This window comes from Gossypium hirsutum, chromosome A12, assembly GCF_007990345.1.
Source record: "Gossypium hirsutum isolate 1008001.06 chromosome A12, Gossypium_hirsutum_v2.1, whole genome shotgun sequence".
Taxonomy (NCBI): Eukaryota; Viridiplantae; Streptophyta; class Magnoliopsida; order Malvales; family Malvaceae; genus Gossypium; species Gossypium hirsutum.
In genome coordinates, this window is record NC_053435.1 from 106,550,284 (window position 1) to 106,565,521 (window position 15,238).

At 33.0% G+C, this 15,238-nt stretch overlaps 1 protein-coding gene across 3 annotated transcripts; it reads right to left on the reverse strand.

Annotated features, from left to right (window-relative positions):
- Positions 1 to 40: 40 nt before the first annotated feature.
- LOC107929552 (MAG2-interacting protein 2) lies at positions 41 to 9,957 on the reverse strand. Of its 3 annotated transcripts, XM_016861006.2 has the most exons (13): positions 9,694 to 9,957; positions 9,561 to 9,609; positions 9,238 to 9,411; positions 8,746 to 8,947; positions 8,368 to 8,588; positions 7,125 to 8,130; positions 6,257 to 7,008; positions 6,032 to 6,175; positions 5,459 to 5,547; positions 4,944 to 5,303; positions 3,413 to 4,649; positions 3,026 to 3,291; positions 41 to 2,926 (listed from the first exon to the last, which is right to left on the reverse strand). In XM_016861006.2, exons 1-13 carry the CDS (start codon positions 9,784 to 9,786, stop codon positions 305 to 307), a joined length of 7,215 nt encoding a protein of 2,404 aa, XP_016716495.2. In that variant the 5' UTR covers positions 9,787 to 9,957; the 3' UTR covers positions 41 to 304. The 3 variants fall into 3 exon arrangements, with proteins under 3 accessions (XP_016716495.2, XP_016716494.2, XP_016716493.2); XM_016861005.2 differs by having other exon boundaries at positions 6,032 to 7,008; positions 8,368 to 8,582; XM_016861004.2 differs by having other exon boundaries at positions 6,032 to 7,008.
- Between the last annotated feature and the right edge of the window lie 5,281 nt (positions 9,958 to 15,238).

Genomic DNA, 15,238 nt, shown 5'->3' on the forward strand with positions numbered 1-15,238 from the left:
CACAAAAATTTAGAATTCTTAACTAAATACCCAATCAAGATACAATAATAATTCATTTTCTATATATAAAAAAAAGGATTCAATAAATCACATAAATTAGATCCTTCGTCCAATCCATGACGATTACAAGTATACGAAAACTTGTCCTCTCAGGTACTTTGGGTCGACGACCCCCCTAAAATTTTGTGTACATTATCCAAAATTACAAATATCCATTACTTTTCATGGTCTTTTGCTAGTTTCCACAATGACTCCGCAAATCTCCATGATTTTTCCTTAAAAGCCGCTCAAAGCAGGCTTTTCTTTATCCATTGCTTTCATTCTTAGGAAGTAGTGACAAAGCAGATTGAAGTGAGTTCCCTAACTTGTCTCTCAAGCTTGAAACTGTGTTCTTCAATGGTTCGTAACAACTCGTTTCATCAAGGGCAACCTTGTTGTGTTCTTGTACCTGGAATTGTCCCTCCAAGTATCTTCTAAGACTTGCCTCTGCAATGTTGATGAGTCTAAATGAAGCATTTGTGTGCATGAATTTTGTGATCATAAATCCTGCTAGAATCAGCTGATCAGCCTTAACGAGCTCCGATATGAATGTGGGGAACAAGATTCTTGCAAATAGAAACGAGATGTCTCCCTTGGTGTTTCCATGTTCATTGCTTCCTTCCTTTCTAAGCTTTGGCAATTGTGCTTCTTGGAACCGATGAGAGAAATTGCCTACCAAATAGCAGACATAGGAGAAAATAGTGCCAAAGGAAGATTTGTTGATGACAGTTGATAAAATCCCTGAGGAGAGGATTAGCGTTAAGAACTCGTGGTCGTTGGCAATGTCAGAAGTACCTTGTTTCATCTTGTTTCCGAGTGCAGTCAAAGATTCCACCTGCAACCCTTCATAAGGAAGTAAAAGCATCATCTTTGAAGCCATGAAACAATCCATTCCGAGTATGATGTCATTCAAGTTCCTTGCATCGCCTTCATCAAGTAATACTCCACCGGGTTTTAATATGGATTGGTCAATCAGCTTTAAGACATCTTTAACTCGAGATGCTTTAATAAGGAGCTTGAAAATCTCTGTCCAAGACTCGTGTAAAGGATGGATCAAAAGCGAATCCCCTTTCTTTTCTCTCTCCAAAGCTTCAATTTCCTGAAAGCTCTCCCATCCTTCATCCCAATCATCGCTCCAGCTATTTTCTGCATTAGATAATTCTGGAGAGGCTTCCTCTTCTTTCTTAATCATGAAAAGCCCTTCCCACTCTTCCAAAATGACTACCAAAACATCGAGATGAGGATCTGCATTGGCAACGGCACACAATTTTAAGAAGCAAGAAACTGCCGTATCAACACTTGAGAGGTCATCGGGGGTGATTTCAAAGCCAGGAGAAATGGCTGTCATAAGTTGAGATGATCTCAGGGCAACTAAAGTACTTGTAAACCTGCTGGAAGTATCTATTTGCTCAGGCAACCCATCATTTGAAGTAATTTGGCTCTTGTTATTAGCACATAGTGACTCATCCCACCCTACCCATGGATGAACATTTAGCTGCAGCTCAGAAGATAAACCCTTCACACTTTTACCAGCGATAAATTGCAAAAGCTCTAAGACATGAACTCGAACATTACTAGCTAGCAGCAAATCTTCAGAGAATCTGGCAAGTCTTTCCCAAACTGCACACCTGACTTTCTTTAACTCGTTGAAATCACCCTCTAAATTGCTCAGAGATGATATCAACTGATATAATTTCTGGTGTTCCCGAGATCCATTAGCCAAATCCTGTAAAATTGGTTCTAGCACTTTCAAATAAAGATGGGAAAGATGCTGGAACTCAGTTTCAGCTGATGCAGTTACAGTGTTTGCATGGTGTTGCAGTGCTTCAACAAATACTTCTGAAATAGAAGCGAAACCACAGCCAGAAAATATCATAGCTCTGCAGAAAGTGAAAATGTCTCTAGAAGGGTCACTGATTAAACCATTTTTGACATAGTCAACAATGGTGCTCCAGCTCTGACTAGGAGAAACAGAGTCCTCCATTACCAACCTCATGAAAACCTTTAAACAACTCATTAAGCAACCTGGGTGGAACTTGATTTTCTCTACAGAAATCTCAGCGGAAGCAAATTCTTGCATTTCTTCGGTCAACCTGATCCAGAAATTCAAAAGGAAGATCAAGCAGTCTTGCCATGTCGAGTTATCAGGTAGATTCTCATACGCACCATCTGGAGGTAAGATTACAATGAAATATTGCTTCATAATATCCAATGCCTCTGAAGGTTCTAAGAGTATAATATGTTTTCTACACAAGTCATATATATGCTCAAGTTCACTGCTTATGTTCAGAAAAATTTCAGGGTTCTTAGTGCTAAACTCTGTTCTAAATCTATCATTCAATTTTGTCAATAAATGCAGTATATAATGTTTGCGGACATCCTGCCATGATATGAGACCCTCAGGCACTGAATCCCTGTAGACAATGACCAGAGTCTTTACCATTTCAGACAAAGCTTCCAAGCTAAATTCATTGGTATGAGCATAGACTTCACTACTGAAACACTGCAGATTCAAACCACCTAATCCAGTAATATTTTTGAAGTTTAGGTCTTTCACAAAGGAAATTCTTTTACATTCTTGCTCAATAACCTTGTAATAATGAACTAATCCCAAAGATAATGCATGTGGTTGATCCGAGAGTATCATTGGTAAAGGTTCTTTGCTTTCCTCTAACTTCTTATAGCAGTCAGAGAGGAGGTTATAGATGTAAGCAAGGCGATGCTTATTACAACCATCAACTGCAGGGTATACGATCAATGATACAGTTTTGATAGTTTCAGCAGCATTATCAAGTATTTCTCCCTTAATTTCTGAGATCTCAGCCATGATGTCATCATTGGTCCAGATCTCAGAAATAAGGATTGAAGTTATGTACCTGAGTATTACCTGCAAAAGAAAAAAAAAAGTCATTTAATGGCTTAGAAGGGCATACCTTAATAATCTACCATTTTAAGCTAAGAAACATATACATGCACGGCCACATACCTCAGCTCTGTTTAGGCCATAGGTATCAGCCATTCTCAAAATATCCTTTAAAATGTGCTTCTTCTCCAATGTCAAAGATTCAATTAGAGAAAAAATGACACTCTCAATGTAACTGGCATCACCAGACAGAAAACGTGTAGTTTCAACCCCAGGAATTATTTGCTCTAAGAATCTAGAATGTTCGGTGACACGCTTTTTCTCTTCTAATTTCAGTTTCCATTCCCTCCAAAATGAGGATTGTACTGCATCGATCCTATTTATGTCATCTGAAAACAAGTAAAACAGAAAAAAGGAACAACATCATTGCATGAAAGTGCATGTAGGATAGTGCAAGCAAAATTATGTGGTCTGGTTTAAGCAGTTAACTACAGGAACTAAGTCTATTACCAGCATTAAGTGGCTTATTCTTTTCTCTAAACTTCCCGAGTAGCAGCTCTCTCCTCTGAGTAGGACCTTCACAATCAACTCCAGTATTATGTAATATGCTATAGGTCATTCCAACATTCATAATACTACACGTTTCAAGGTAGTTTTCCCTTGTTCTAAGCTGCTCTTCAATTACTTGTACACCACTAAAAGCATCCACAAGATTTAATAGGAAGGAACAACCAATGACATCTTCCTCTTCAGTAGCTGGTGGTTCTAAAATTGATTTTGCCAGAGAAGCAATCAAATCATCTCTAGGAGCAAAACCATTCCTCGCCAACCAGGACAAAATAGTTATCACAGTTTGTGTTCTTACACTTACATATTGCTTCCCAGGAATCAAGCCAGAAGTAAATTTCTTACTGTAATCTTCTTTTCTAGTTAATTCAAGCAACCATGGAAGTTGTATTGCAGCAAAAGATAAAATCTTTCCATTTTCTTGCAAAATCAGATCCCAATTTGTCCCATTTTCAACAGGCAGATTTTTAGCAACAAGAGAAAGCGTATTTTTAATGCTACTGAAATGATTTTCTTGATCAGCACCATTAAACCCATCAGCCAGTTCAGATGAATTTTTCAGGTCGACAATATCTTGAATACTGTAACCTGGAAGTGAGATTACTGAGGAACCTTGAATGGAGAAATTTGGAGCATTGGTCCCTGTCAACGTCATCAAAGTCTCACACTGCCCTTGCATGTCTAAATCTTTCCATGCAAGGAGCAACTCACTAATTGACTCCTCATCACAATGGCTCAAAGCAAAACCCAGTAGCTGCTTTCGAGAACTAATTTCCATATTCTCAAGAGGACCCCTTGCTAGAGCAGCACATAAATCCCAAACAAGACCATGACCCTTCTTGGCCAGAACAAGGCAGAGATCGAAGGCCAACTGCAGATCACCTGAAACTGCAGCTTCCCTAGCAATAATTTCCTCCACGGCTGATATTTCATCCAAGGAGCTCAATCCAAGAAGTTTGGCAACCTCAATTAGTTCATCAACATGTAGATAAGCTCCAGCTTGACTTGTGACTGCCATTTTAATAATTTCCATTGGATCTTTTATTTGCCTAAATTGCACTGGTAGAAGAGTCACTCCAAGGTATGGAAGTTTAACAGTAAGTGCATCAATAATATCAGCCTCTGCTTTAACATTTCTGCTACTTGGAAATAAGTTCAGACATTCCTTAGCCTTCCAGATCTGAAACAAGTTAAAGCAACACAATCAATTTTTTGTTTTCTGAATGAAAAACAAAAAGAAAAAACAGTATATTTCATTCCTTTTGACATCATTGAACCACAATATGAATTTATGCTGTCATCATTGAATCACAATAGCTCAATCAGTTGAACAGGGATTCGATTGATTTTAAAGATCATAACAGAGGAATCATACATGAGATTAATCTTTTAGAAGGATACCAGAGTTTTGGATTATTAAGCTATTCCTATATAAACTAAGCCATAAAAGATCATGAACTGACTCCAAACTTACTTCAGAGCAAGATAGACTTGAAGCTGAGAAGAAATACTCCCTTGCAGCTTGAATAACAAGATTTTCTGTTTTTTCTGTTGCCAAGGATGCTGAACTCGTACCCCTTAAGTAACTTCTTGCAAGAGAAAACTTCCCTGCTTTTAACAGTCCTCTGCAGAACTCCGTTAACAGATATTCAAGGTCCAGAAAAGGAAAAGCCTTCTCCTGCAAGCACAGCATATCACGCCACATGTTTGCCCACTCATTATCAGACCGGCCAGGCTGTCGGCGGATAAATTTTGAGAGTATGAGGCGAATAATCTGTTTTACACCTTTTTCATCCAAATGGGCTTCTAAGAAAAAATTCATTGGTTTTGGGACCTGTAGAAAAATATCATCAACATAGACTTAGTCTACCTATAGCATTGAGCTCTGCAGGATAAACAACTCAAACTGATGCTTAAAAGGGAAACAATTTGAAACAAAATTCACACTCACATTTGTCATGATAAAAGCATAGAAGAGTGAAGACAAACCTGGTAAAAGGCCAAAAGTCTCCCTGCTTCTATATGGCCTTCTGCCACTTTACATCTTTGATCAAGGATGCCAATGCATATTTCAGAATCTGAATTAATTATAGATGGAGAATAAGAGCTCAATGTGACAAAACTGAGGCCTAAAGTTATAAAGGGTATGGAATCAAAGAAGTGACGGACCCAGGTGGAGAAATGGAAATAACTCAAGCCCTTGGAGGATGAAAAGGAGGAGAAAGACAGAAAACCAGAGCATATGACTTCCAAAATCTTAATTCACTCAAAACTCTCCATCTTACTTACAGCCCTAAATTAAACCTTATATACCCTTATTTCCAAAAAGTAAAAGATTTTTAAATGCCACTAATATAATCAGCATGGTAGGACGTAACCAGTCTGTGCACAATATAAGGACACTACCAAGATGAAATGAAAATCATAATTCATTCCAAGCCCCTTCACACTTTGTACAATCATGTGAAACTGATTAATGATTAACAACAAAAAGAAAAACAGATTGGAAGTAATAAAGTAGAATATTTTGAGCGAGTTGGGTCCATTTGATGCAGAAACTACCTTGTTTATGCGGAAGCTTTGATAATATTGCAGACATGGTACTCCACCTATCTGTAACTGTAAATAAGTATACACATTGCAGAGCACAATCTACAACTTCAACCTCATTCTTGAAGAAGCCACAGCTTCGGAGCTCCCTGCACCCTTCCTCAATAACCATCAAGCATAAATCAAATTTATTGGCCAAAGATATCTCTTTTAGCCATCTAACCAGAAATGACTCACCCTTAGTATGATCTACTTCGGAATGGCCATCTGCAGTGTGCTGTTGGGTAGCCAAGGTAACACTATGGGACCTTTTGTGCATAAATGGAATTGCCTTATTCCGTAATGATTCAACAACATTTTCCTCTTTGCACCTTTGAAGCATTGTTCTAAATTTTTCATAGTCAGATAATTGTTCCCATGCAACAAGACTCATGCTGGTACTTATCTCACCATCATTATCAGCATAAACCAGCTGGTGCAGGTATGAGATGTCCTCATGAAACTGCTTTAACCCGTAGACACCCTTCTGGCAAGCAAAGTCAATCAAGCAGAGGCAGTTGTCTAGCAACCCACTGTAGGAATCAATATCTCTAGCTCTATTCTTATACCAAACTGCAAGGTCATCTGTTGAAGGCCAAAAAGATCCTAGCAATCTCTTGACAACAGGTTCAGTTCTAATTTGACTCCCAATATCATGGTTCTCAGGTAACTTATTAATAAAACTTACCATTTTGTCACATTCAACCCAATCTTCTTCCCTCATAGCAGTACTTGCAGGAGGAGACTTTCCAGGAAGCAGCTGCGCATATGTTTGCACAGGAATTGTTTCAGGAATAGCGGCCAAAATATCTAACATGAAACGAACAAGTGAATAAGGATGACGCTTGAACAGGAGGTTTAAAGCCCCAATTTTCCCCGTTTCAGCAAGTGCAATGGCTGCTTCATTCATTGGCATAACACGGAACTTGCTGTATTCCTGCACGGGAAACCTACAAACCCCATGTCATTAAACCATCGATCAGTAGAAACAAAAGAAAGTGGAAACCTATATACGTTCAAAACTAGAAGTAGCATGTGCAACTATTAAAAGCTGGAAAGCACATACCTGCCCATGTTTATCCCAATAAATGTTTCCAACCTGTCATGGAATTGCAACAGCTGAAGTCTAGACATACGGAAATCCCAAATCTCATCAGATTCTTGGCTGTTTGATTCAGAGAATTTGTATCCGTTAGTTAACTGCAGGCCAAATGCAAGTAAAGCCTTTGCTACTTCTTCTGATGACCCAACTTTATTTACACACTCATAAAGCACAAAAACTTTATCTTTAATGTTTGACAATAAGGCATGTATGTCATTTATTCCTTGGCCAGAACCCAACCACTGTGACTTTAGAACTTCATCCCTATCCAGTCCATGACGATCAGCAAAGTCCAAGGCAGCTTGATGCTTGGAACTACCAATTAGTATCTTATACATTTCAGGAACAGATCTTTCTGAGAAAGATCTCAAACTCCAATGCAACTTAGAAATGTCAGATAGATTGGATCCATTTTCAGAAGTTTCCTCTCTTTGATCCAAGTCATGTGTTATTCTATTACTAGTAGATAAATCAAACTCATTTTCAGATGATAAACTCTCTAAAACAAAAAGATATCCTTCAGACTGCTGTACCCTTTCTAAAACAGGCTGAGAATATACAGGTTCATTCTCTATTAGTTTCAGACCACTAAGAATGTCAAGCATGGTAACAAAGCCATTTCGTTTACCAAGAGTAAGAATGTGGTCAGACCACCAAGTAAAATCAACAATGTCAGCTAAAATTTCTGAGCATCCGTTTAACAGTTCATCAGTCACTTGAGAATTAGTTCTCACTCTGAAAGCAAAACTCGTAACCAAACAGCTTTCTTTATCCAGCTTAAAGATATGCAAACATCCATTCATATCCAAAGTGGCAATATAATTTCCTTGGGGTGAGATTAACACCTTTGGGTAGGCAAGATGAGCTGCATAACCTCGTTGCTCACCGTAAAGGCCCTCAAATTGAGTAGAGGCTACAGGCTCCAAAACCAAATCCTGACCTTTACGCCAAAGAGAAAGATAACAGGATCCTATAAAGAATGATAAAAAGGAACTATTAAGTCTTAAACTAAAAGGTGATAATGGTAAAAGTTCATCTGCTCATCCAATCCTCTATCATACAGATACAAATGCTTCTTTGATTAAGTTTAGTACTTTTAACAAAGCCTAGAAGATTTGAGACATGCAACATAATGGTTTAAAGACAGTTCAAATTTAAGATCTGAGTTTTCATTTAAGGTCAAGGAGAATAAAGTATATGACCATACCAGATTTCCTATCAGCAGTAATGGAGTTGCCACCAGCACTGCCAACAACAAGAAGCAAAGAAAGTTCTGGATAATAGTCAAAGCAGAAAACATTCTGAGGGAATTGCTTTTTTAAAGCTAAGCCACTGTTGATTGTAGAGGAGAAAATAGAGGCACTTGGCTCTTGATTGATCTCAATTTGATGAAAAGCTCCATCAGATGTCAAAACGGTGAAGCTACACCTGAAAACAAACCCATTAAATACATGCATGCAGTAATTCTTTACCTTCTATAGTACTTTAATATATTTAGAAATCCAAGCAACCTGATGATCAAGCAAAAGTTGTTATATGAATTCATACCGGAAATAAAACTAGCATGAGCAACACAAAAACTTACAAGAAAGACTGTTTTACATCAGACTCATCCGGTGCAATCAGACCTATTACTTTTGAAGATACTTTTAGATGTCTCGTAGTAATCCTTGTTATCTCTTCACCATTTGCTTTAATAAAATACACTACATCAGCATGATCAACGATTCCAAGGATATCTTGAGATTCTGACCAAGCTCCACATGTACACGAAATAATGCTGTGACCTGATGCATGGAAGCCAAGTTGGAGACCATTATAAACTGCAAGGAACAGCTTCTATAAAGAGCTTATAATTCTAACTTTAACCAAAAAGAAATATATTTTCTTCTGCCCCAAGCTATAACATGGAATGAGTACAATCTTATAACAAGAACTCTTTTCCTGTAATCATCACGAGTTTCTTGTTATGAATCTAAATCACCCCGAACCTTTTATCCTTCTATCAGTAAAAAGAATCTAAATATATGTTCATCAGAAAAATAATAGAGCATAAATTAGATAACACAAATCTTACTAGTAAAAATGCCAAAAGGTTCCTGGTAATCATCCTCCTTGCGCAATATAGTGACTTGATTTCCAGCAGCCACAGCGACACGCTCACCTCTAGGGGATACAATCAATGACACTGGTTTTTTTATTTTCTTCGGATTCTTATTGCCAACCAATTTCTCTTTCAGCTGACTTACACCTTCATTCAACAAAAGAATCAATTTTTTAAACAATTCTATCAACTACATATATTATACTAAAAACAAAAATAGTTACTAATCATATCAGTATCGCAATTGAATTACACAAAAAAGAAAAAAGGTGTTTAAATAATTAAATCTAGTATACCTCGAGAGGAAAGAAACGATAAGAAACCGCCTTTCTCAGCTTCACTTGACTGAATTTAGAGAAGAAAAAATAGAAAATTGTAAAACTGAGCTGATTTGTAAGAAGAAAATAAAGTTAAAGGAAAAGAGGAGACCTGTTGAAGAGGAAGAGGAGGATAATTGGAAGTGAAAGGCCGGGAGGCGTGATGACGTGCTTCGAATAGCACTTCTCTAACAGATTCCTCCATGGCCGGTGCCTTGCGCCAGCTACTGTCCCTCTGTTCTTCAAGATCTCAATTCAATTACCTTTTTTTTTTCTCTTTATTACATAAAAAATATATAGATGAAGAAGAAGACGAATCGCAGAACAAATTACTTGGGAAAATAACGTGAAAAGGGAAAAAACAACAAAAATGCTATGAATAAGACAGCCCATCTTGGCTGGTCGTTTAATTACTGCTTCTAAAAAGGGGCCTCTTCAGCCTAAATGGGCTTTAGAAGCTTTTTCTGTCCCATTTGGGGTTCATTAGGCTGCATACAGTAAATGGGCTCCATCCAGATTTTAGTTTTCAATCGAAGAGATCATGTTAGAGCTGAGAAGAAAAATCGAAAAATGGAAAACGATTTGAATCTCTGTTAAGAAATGGGTAAAAGTAGCTTGTATACTAGTTATTCAACTCGAATTATATTTTTATTTAATTTATAATTAATTTAATTTTTTATGAATGTAAAATTTATTTTATATTTAATATAGTAAAAATTAACCTTAAAACATTATATAAAAAATTGTTTTTGAAAAGATACTATATAAAAATTACTGATTTTTTTTTATTTTATTTGAATTTTAAGATATATATATATATATAATTATGGCACAACTAGTCATAATGAATTTTAATTTTTTTTAAACATTGCGTAATAAAAATTTCAACTATTAATGTTTATAATTTTTGTCGATTTGATACTTATTTTGTTATTTAAATTTGACCATCGCCTTTTAAAGAGAGTTAAATTTGACCTTTAATCTTTTAAAAAGAGTCGAATTATTATTTTTAAAATATTGACTAAAATGTTAAATTTTAAACAAGGTAATCTAAGTATACTTCATACTAATTTTGTTGAATTTATATATATTATAATTATGACTTTTATTTTATTTTTTATTTTTATAAATTTTAAATTATTTATTGATGTGGCCTATATAACAAATAGTATTATATTAGAATAAAGTACACGTGTACTATCACGCCAACATCGTTAAAAGATTAATGTTTCAGTTAATATTTTCGTTAAAAAAACAATCTAACTCTTTATTAAATATTAATGGTCAAATTTAACTCGAAAATAATAAAAATTAAATTGACAAAATATATAAATGTTGAGACTTAAATTTATCTTATACTAAAAAATATTCTTTTTTTAATATAACGACATAATGCCAACCAAACACATCAAAATAATTAGAATTACTTGCTCTAACAATTCCTTATAGTTACAAATTTAGTAGTTACACTTTTTTACAACTACTTGATAAAAATATCATTCAAGCCCTTGTATTAGGTGTTTAGCTGTATTTAATTTCCTCTACTCAAAAAAATAGACAAATCAATCTATATACATTGGATAAAAAAGCAAATTAATCCTTTTTTTAAATAAAATTTACTATTTTTATTGTTAGAAACTAGTATGACTGATAGAATAACAAAAAAATGACATGTGATGTGTTATATGTACCTCATGCTAATGTATAGAAACTATTTTTAATAATAGAAATAAATAAAAATTTTAACAAAAAAACTAATTTACTATTTAATTTAACGTGAATAGATTAATATACTCATTTTTTAAATAAAAAAACAAAATACAAGATCTACCTATTAATACAAATACATCGATAATACTTTTACCCAACTACTATATGATATCCAAACATAATCTAATAACCGTAGTATTGAAACACTGAAAAAAACTAGGGACCACTTCTCATCCACCTTTTTTTTATTTTAACCCAGATTATTTACACGAATTAGCACTAACCTCGCACTGATACAGCCCACTATTAGTTCCCATGCATACATGCCTGACTGAACTTTTACCTAACTTTTTTATCTATAATCGAATCTATTCCAAGCCCTACGATTTTATAAATCCACCTTTACCAAACAAATCGAGCTATACAATCTTTACATTTTCAATCTAGGTGTGGTTGACAACCGCAGCCGGCGGCGACCTCAACTTTCCCTATTGACTTCGTAAGGAGCTACAATGGTGATATCAGTATATATAGATTGTATTATATCATATTATCTTTTATATGTATACATATAATGGGAAACTCAAAATATGTGTAAAAAATTAGGTGACAATTTTATAATAAAATAATTGGCATATAAATCAAGTACCATGGAGGCATTTTTATTAAGTATTGAATTGCATTTTGTCTCTTCTATTAAAAAATAAGTAAATTAATCATTGTATATTAAGTCAAAGAGTAATTTAATCCTTTTGTTAAAAATGTCATCCATAAATATTGTTAAAAATTAGTCTTTATATATTAACATAAGGTACATGTGACACACCATATATGATTGTTTGGTTATTCTGCCAGCTACGTCAATTTTTTTTACATGTTTATTACAAGGCCATTCTTTTATTTACTTGGCTACAGAAAAGTATTTTTTTAAAAGTTCAAAATGTTTCATAAAAATTTTAACAAAAAAAAAGGTTACATTAACAACTGTACTTGAATTTTAAAATATAAAAAGTAAAAGAACTAAATTTTTGAAAATAAAAGTAGAGGAATTAAATTTCAAATTTATAAAAAAGTAGAAACACCTTTAAAATATTATTTATTACTTTCTAAAATAATGAAATTTTAATAATTTCAGTTAAGCTAATGAGTAATACCAATATTAAGGGGTGATTTAAAGGGAGCAAGTAAGGGCTTTGACCCTAAAAATGAAAATAATTTAATTTAATTCATTTATGAATAATAAAAAATTAAGTTAATATACAATAAAATTACAATTTAACTCTTTCAAAATAAAAAAAAAATTATGTTTAGTCCTTTAAAATAATAAAATTATATTTTAACTGCTTAGAAAAAGTACCTATTTTGGAATGTAACCCTTAGAAACACCTGTAATCTGAATTGACTGCTATATATTCTTGATATCTCTTCACTTTTCATTGTCTAATAATATGACCGGAAAAGAAATAATAATTGTTTATTAGATCAATGCTTCTTCTTTTATCAAGAGCCTCTCGCATGACACACAATTTGTCTTTGTTCTTTCGTTAATGTGACACCTTTGCTAGATTAAGAAAGCCAACTAATCAGAGTAGGAGGAACCTTTGAATTTCTCAAAAAAGGCTGTGGAAGATGAGGATTCTTGTCTCTTAACAAAAGGATTTTTTGGTTTAGATTTCCTTCCATTTCTTGTATTGTCTAAAACTGATTTTTCTTTTCCTTTTTTAAAGAAAGGCGCCATCCAATATAAGAAAACTTACACAAATGTTTGCTAACAAGGCTTTGACATTAATATTTTAGGTTGTACTTGTTTAAATTATGCGTGAGTTGTCTTCGGTTCAATTTTATTTTTAATTCAAATAGATTAAAGCATCCGAGAAGTCTCTATATTGTAGAGACTGAATCAATTAATTTAATCCTTATACTACTAAATAGAATTATATAAGTTCAAATTGTAATAGAATTAATATTTATTGTATAAAAAATGTATTGAAAATTATTCTTTTCAATTACAGTTCAGTTCCAAACAAAAGATTCTATTTACAAAACAATAAAAATTTCAAAAATATTAACTCTATAGATGATATTTTTTATGGGTAATTATTTCATATATCACTAGTGAAGTTTCTTAAACTCCACAAATGGGTTAAGGGTATGACAAGTGTTACATTTATTTATGTGAATACATTTTTTTTACTGCACCTTATAATACACTTGTCAAACTCTTAACTCACTTGTGGATTATATAAAATAATTTTTCATTTTTTAAACAATAAATGTTTAACTTGACCTTATTTTATTATTTTTAATAGTATAAGTACTAATTTACTCCATTTAATAATAAAATAATTAATTTAATTAAAATTTTATAATAAAAAGGCTTTTCATATACATTCATTGCTCAATATATATTTTAAATATTAATCCTGCTTGATTTTGATTCAAATATATATTCCTTCTACTTAAACTTGTAAATCTTAAAAGTTCTTTATTCTTATTTAGTATTTTTTTTGGTTAAATAACGAAATTAGATTCCATAAATTTGAAATTTAAATTAAATTGTGAATTATTTTAGGTACTTAAAAAGAAAATACACACAAAAGAAAATTCAAGCACGTGAGAGGCTATGGTGGAATGTGTGTTTTAATTATAAAAACAGCTGTTCACGAATTTATATCTATCTAATTCTCCTCTCTCTGTATGTAATATAATATTCGATGCTCAACCCTAGACAGAGGGGAAGTACGGTGTTTCCAAGACAAGCAGCTGTTCATAAAAAACATTAAACATATTTTATCCTATCCATGTAACTTTATGTCTTTTCCGTTCAATAACACCCAATGAACGTTCGAACCAAATTGGAACGCTACAAAGTGGGGGGACCTTCTTCAGCTCTTTTTGTATATATAAAATTCTAATTATGCAACTAACTTTCCGACTTTGAGAATCAACCGTGCTATATTATCATGTGGATATATTATCATGTGAATATAATATTATTATATTAATTGGTAACATTTCAAAAATATTAAATAATTAACTTTTTAATTATTTGTACGAACGGATAAGATTCTTATATTAAAAATTATATTATATTTAAATAAATTAATTTTTATACATTAGATCAAAATAATAAATAAATCTTTTTGTTAAAAAATTATTAATTTTTACTATTAAAAAATTAATCTAAGTAAGAGACACATGTATTTTTATCTATAGAAATAGATAAAAAAAATTAATAGAACTAGATAAAAATTTCTGTTATATAATCTAACAAGAAGTAAAAAATCTCAATAATATTTTTAACGATATATGGCGCATGCGTTTTTCACTGTTGGTGATGATCGGCTCGATGAACGGTGGGTCCGCCATGACATGACATGTGCATTTTTACGACATCAATGGCTACTAGTGTTTATACTATTCCTACACATGTACGTGCGAATCAATGACTAAATAATGTAAGTGTAGAACCATACTGAAAAATGGAAAGCATCATTTTGCACACATTTGTTGTTGCCCATTCTTTTTTATAGTCATGTACTTTTTAAATGAATACATGAACTTATTTACGTTAGAAAGTTAACTATTTTTATTATAATAGAAAAACTATTATTTTTATAAAATAAAGTAAATTATATAATTTTAATTAATTAATAAATGGTCAGAAAAAATAAAATGAAACTTTTCTTAAACTATTTTAACTAAGTTGGAATTCTAAAATTATTATTGTTAAAAAAAAATTACTTTAGAATTCCAAATATCATTCTTAAATTGTAAAATGGTTTAAGAAAAAAATTTCTTAAACTTTACTCATAATATACCAAATATTTTTCTAAAGAATATTATTTAACTTATAAAAATATATATAAAGCGTGGATGCTAAGATATGCTAATAATAGGATTGAACAATATCCATAAAAAGCGATTGAATGGTAATGGGAATACCT

Bases quoted from the DNA above. Each gene is read 5' to 3' on its own strand.
- LOC107929552 (XM_016861004.2), bottom strand. From the start codon at position 9,786: ATGGAGGAATCTGTTAGAGAAGTGCTATTCGAAGCACGTCATCACGCC. The intron at 9,412-9,560 runs GTATACTAGATT...TGTTGAATGAAG, and splicing joins ATCGTTTCTTTCCTCTCGAG to GTGTAAGTCAGCTGAAAGAG. The intron at 7,009-7,124 runs GTATGTGCTTTC...TGGGGTTTGTAG, and splicing joins ATTGGGATAAACATGGGCAG to GTTTCCCGTGCAGGAATACA.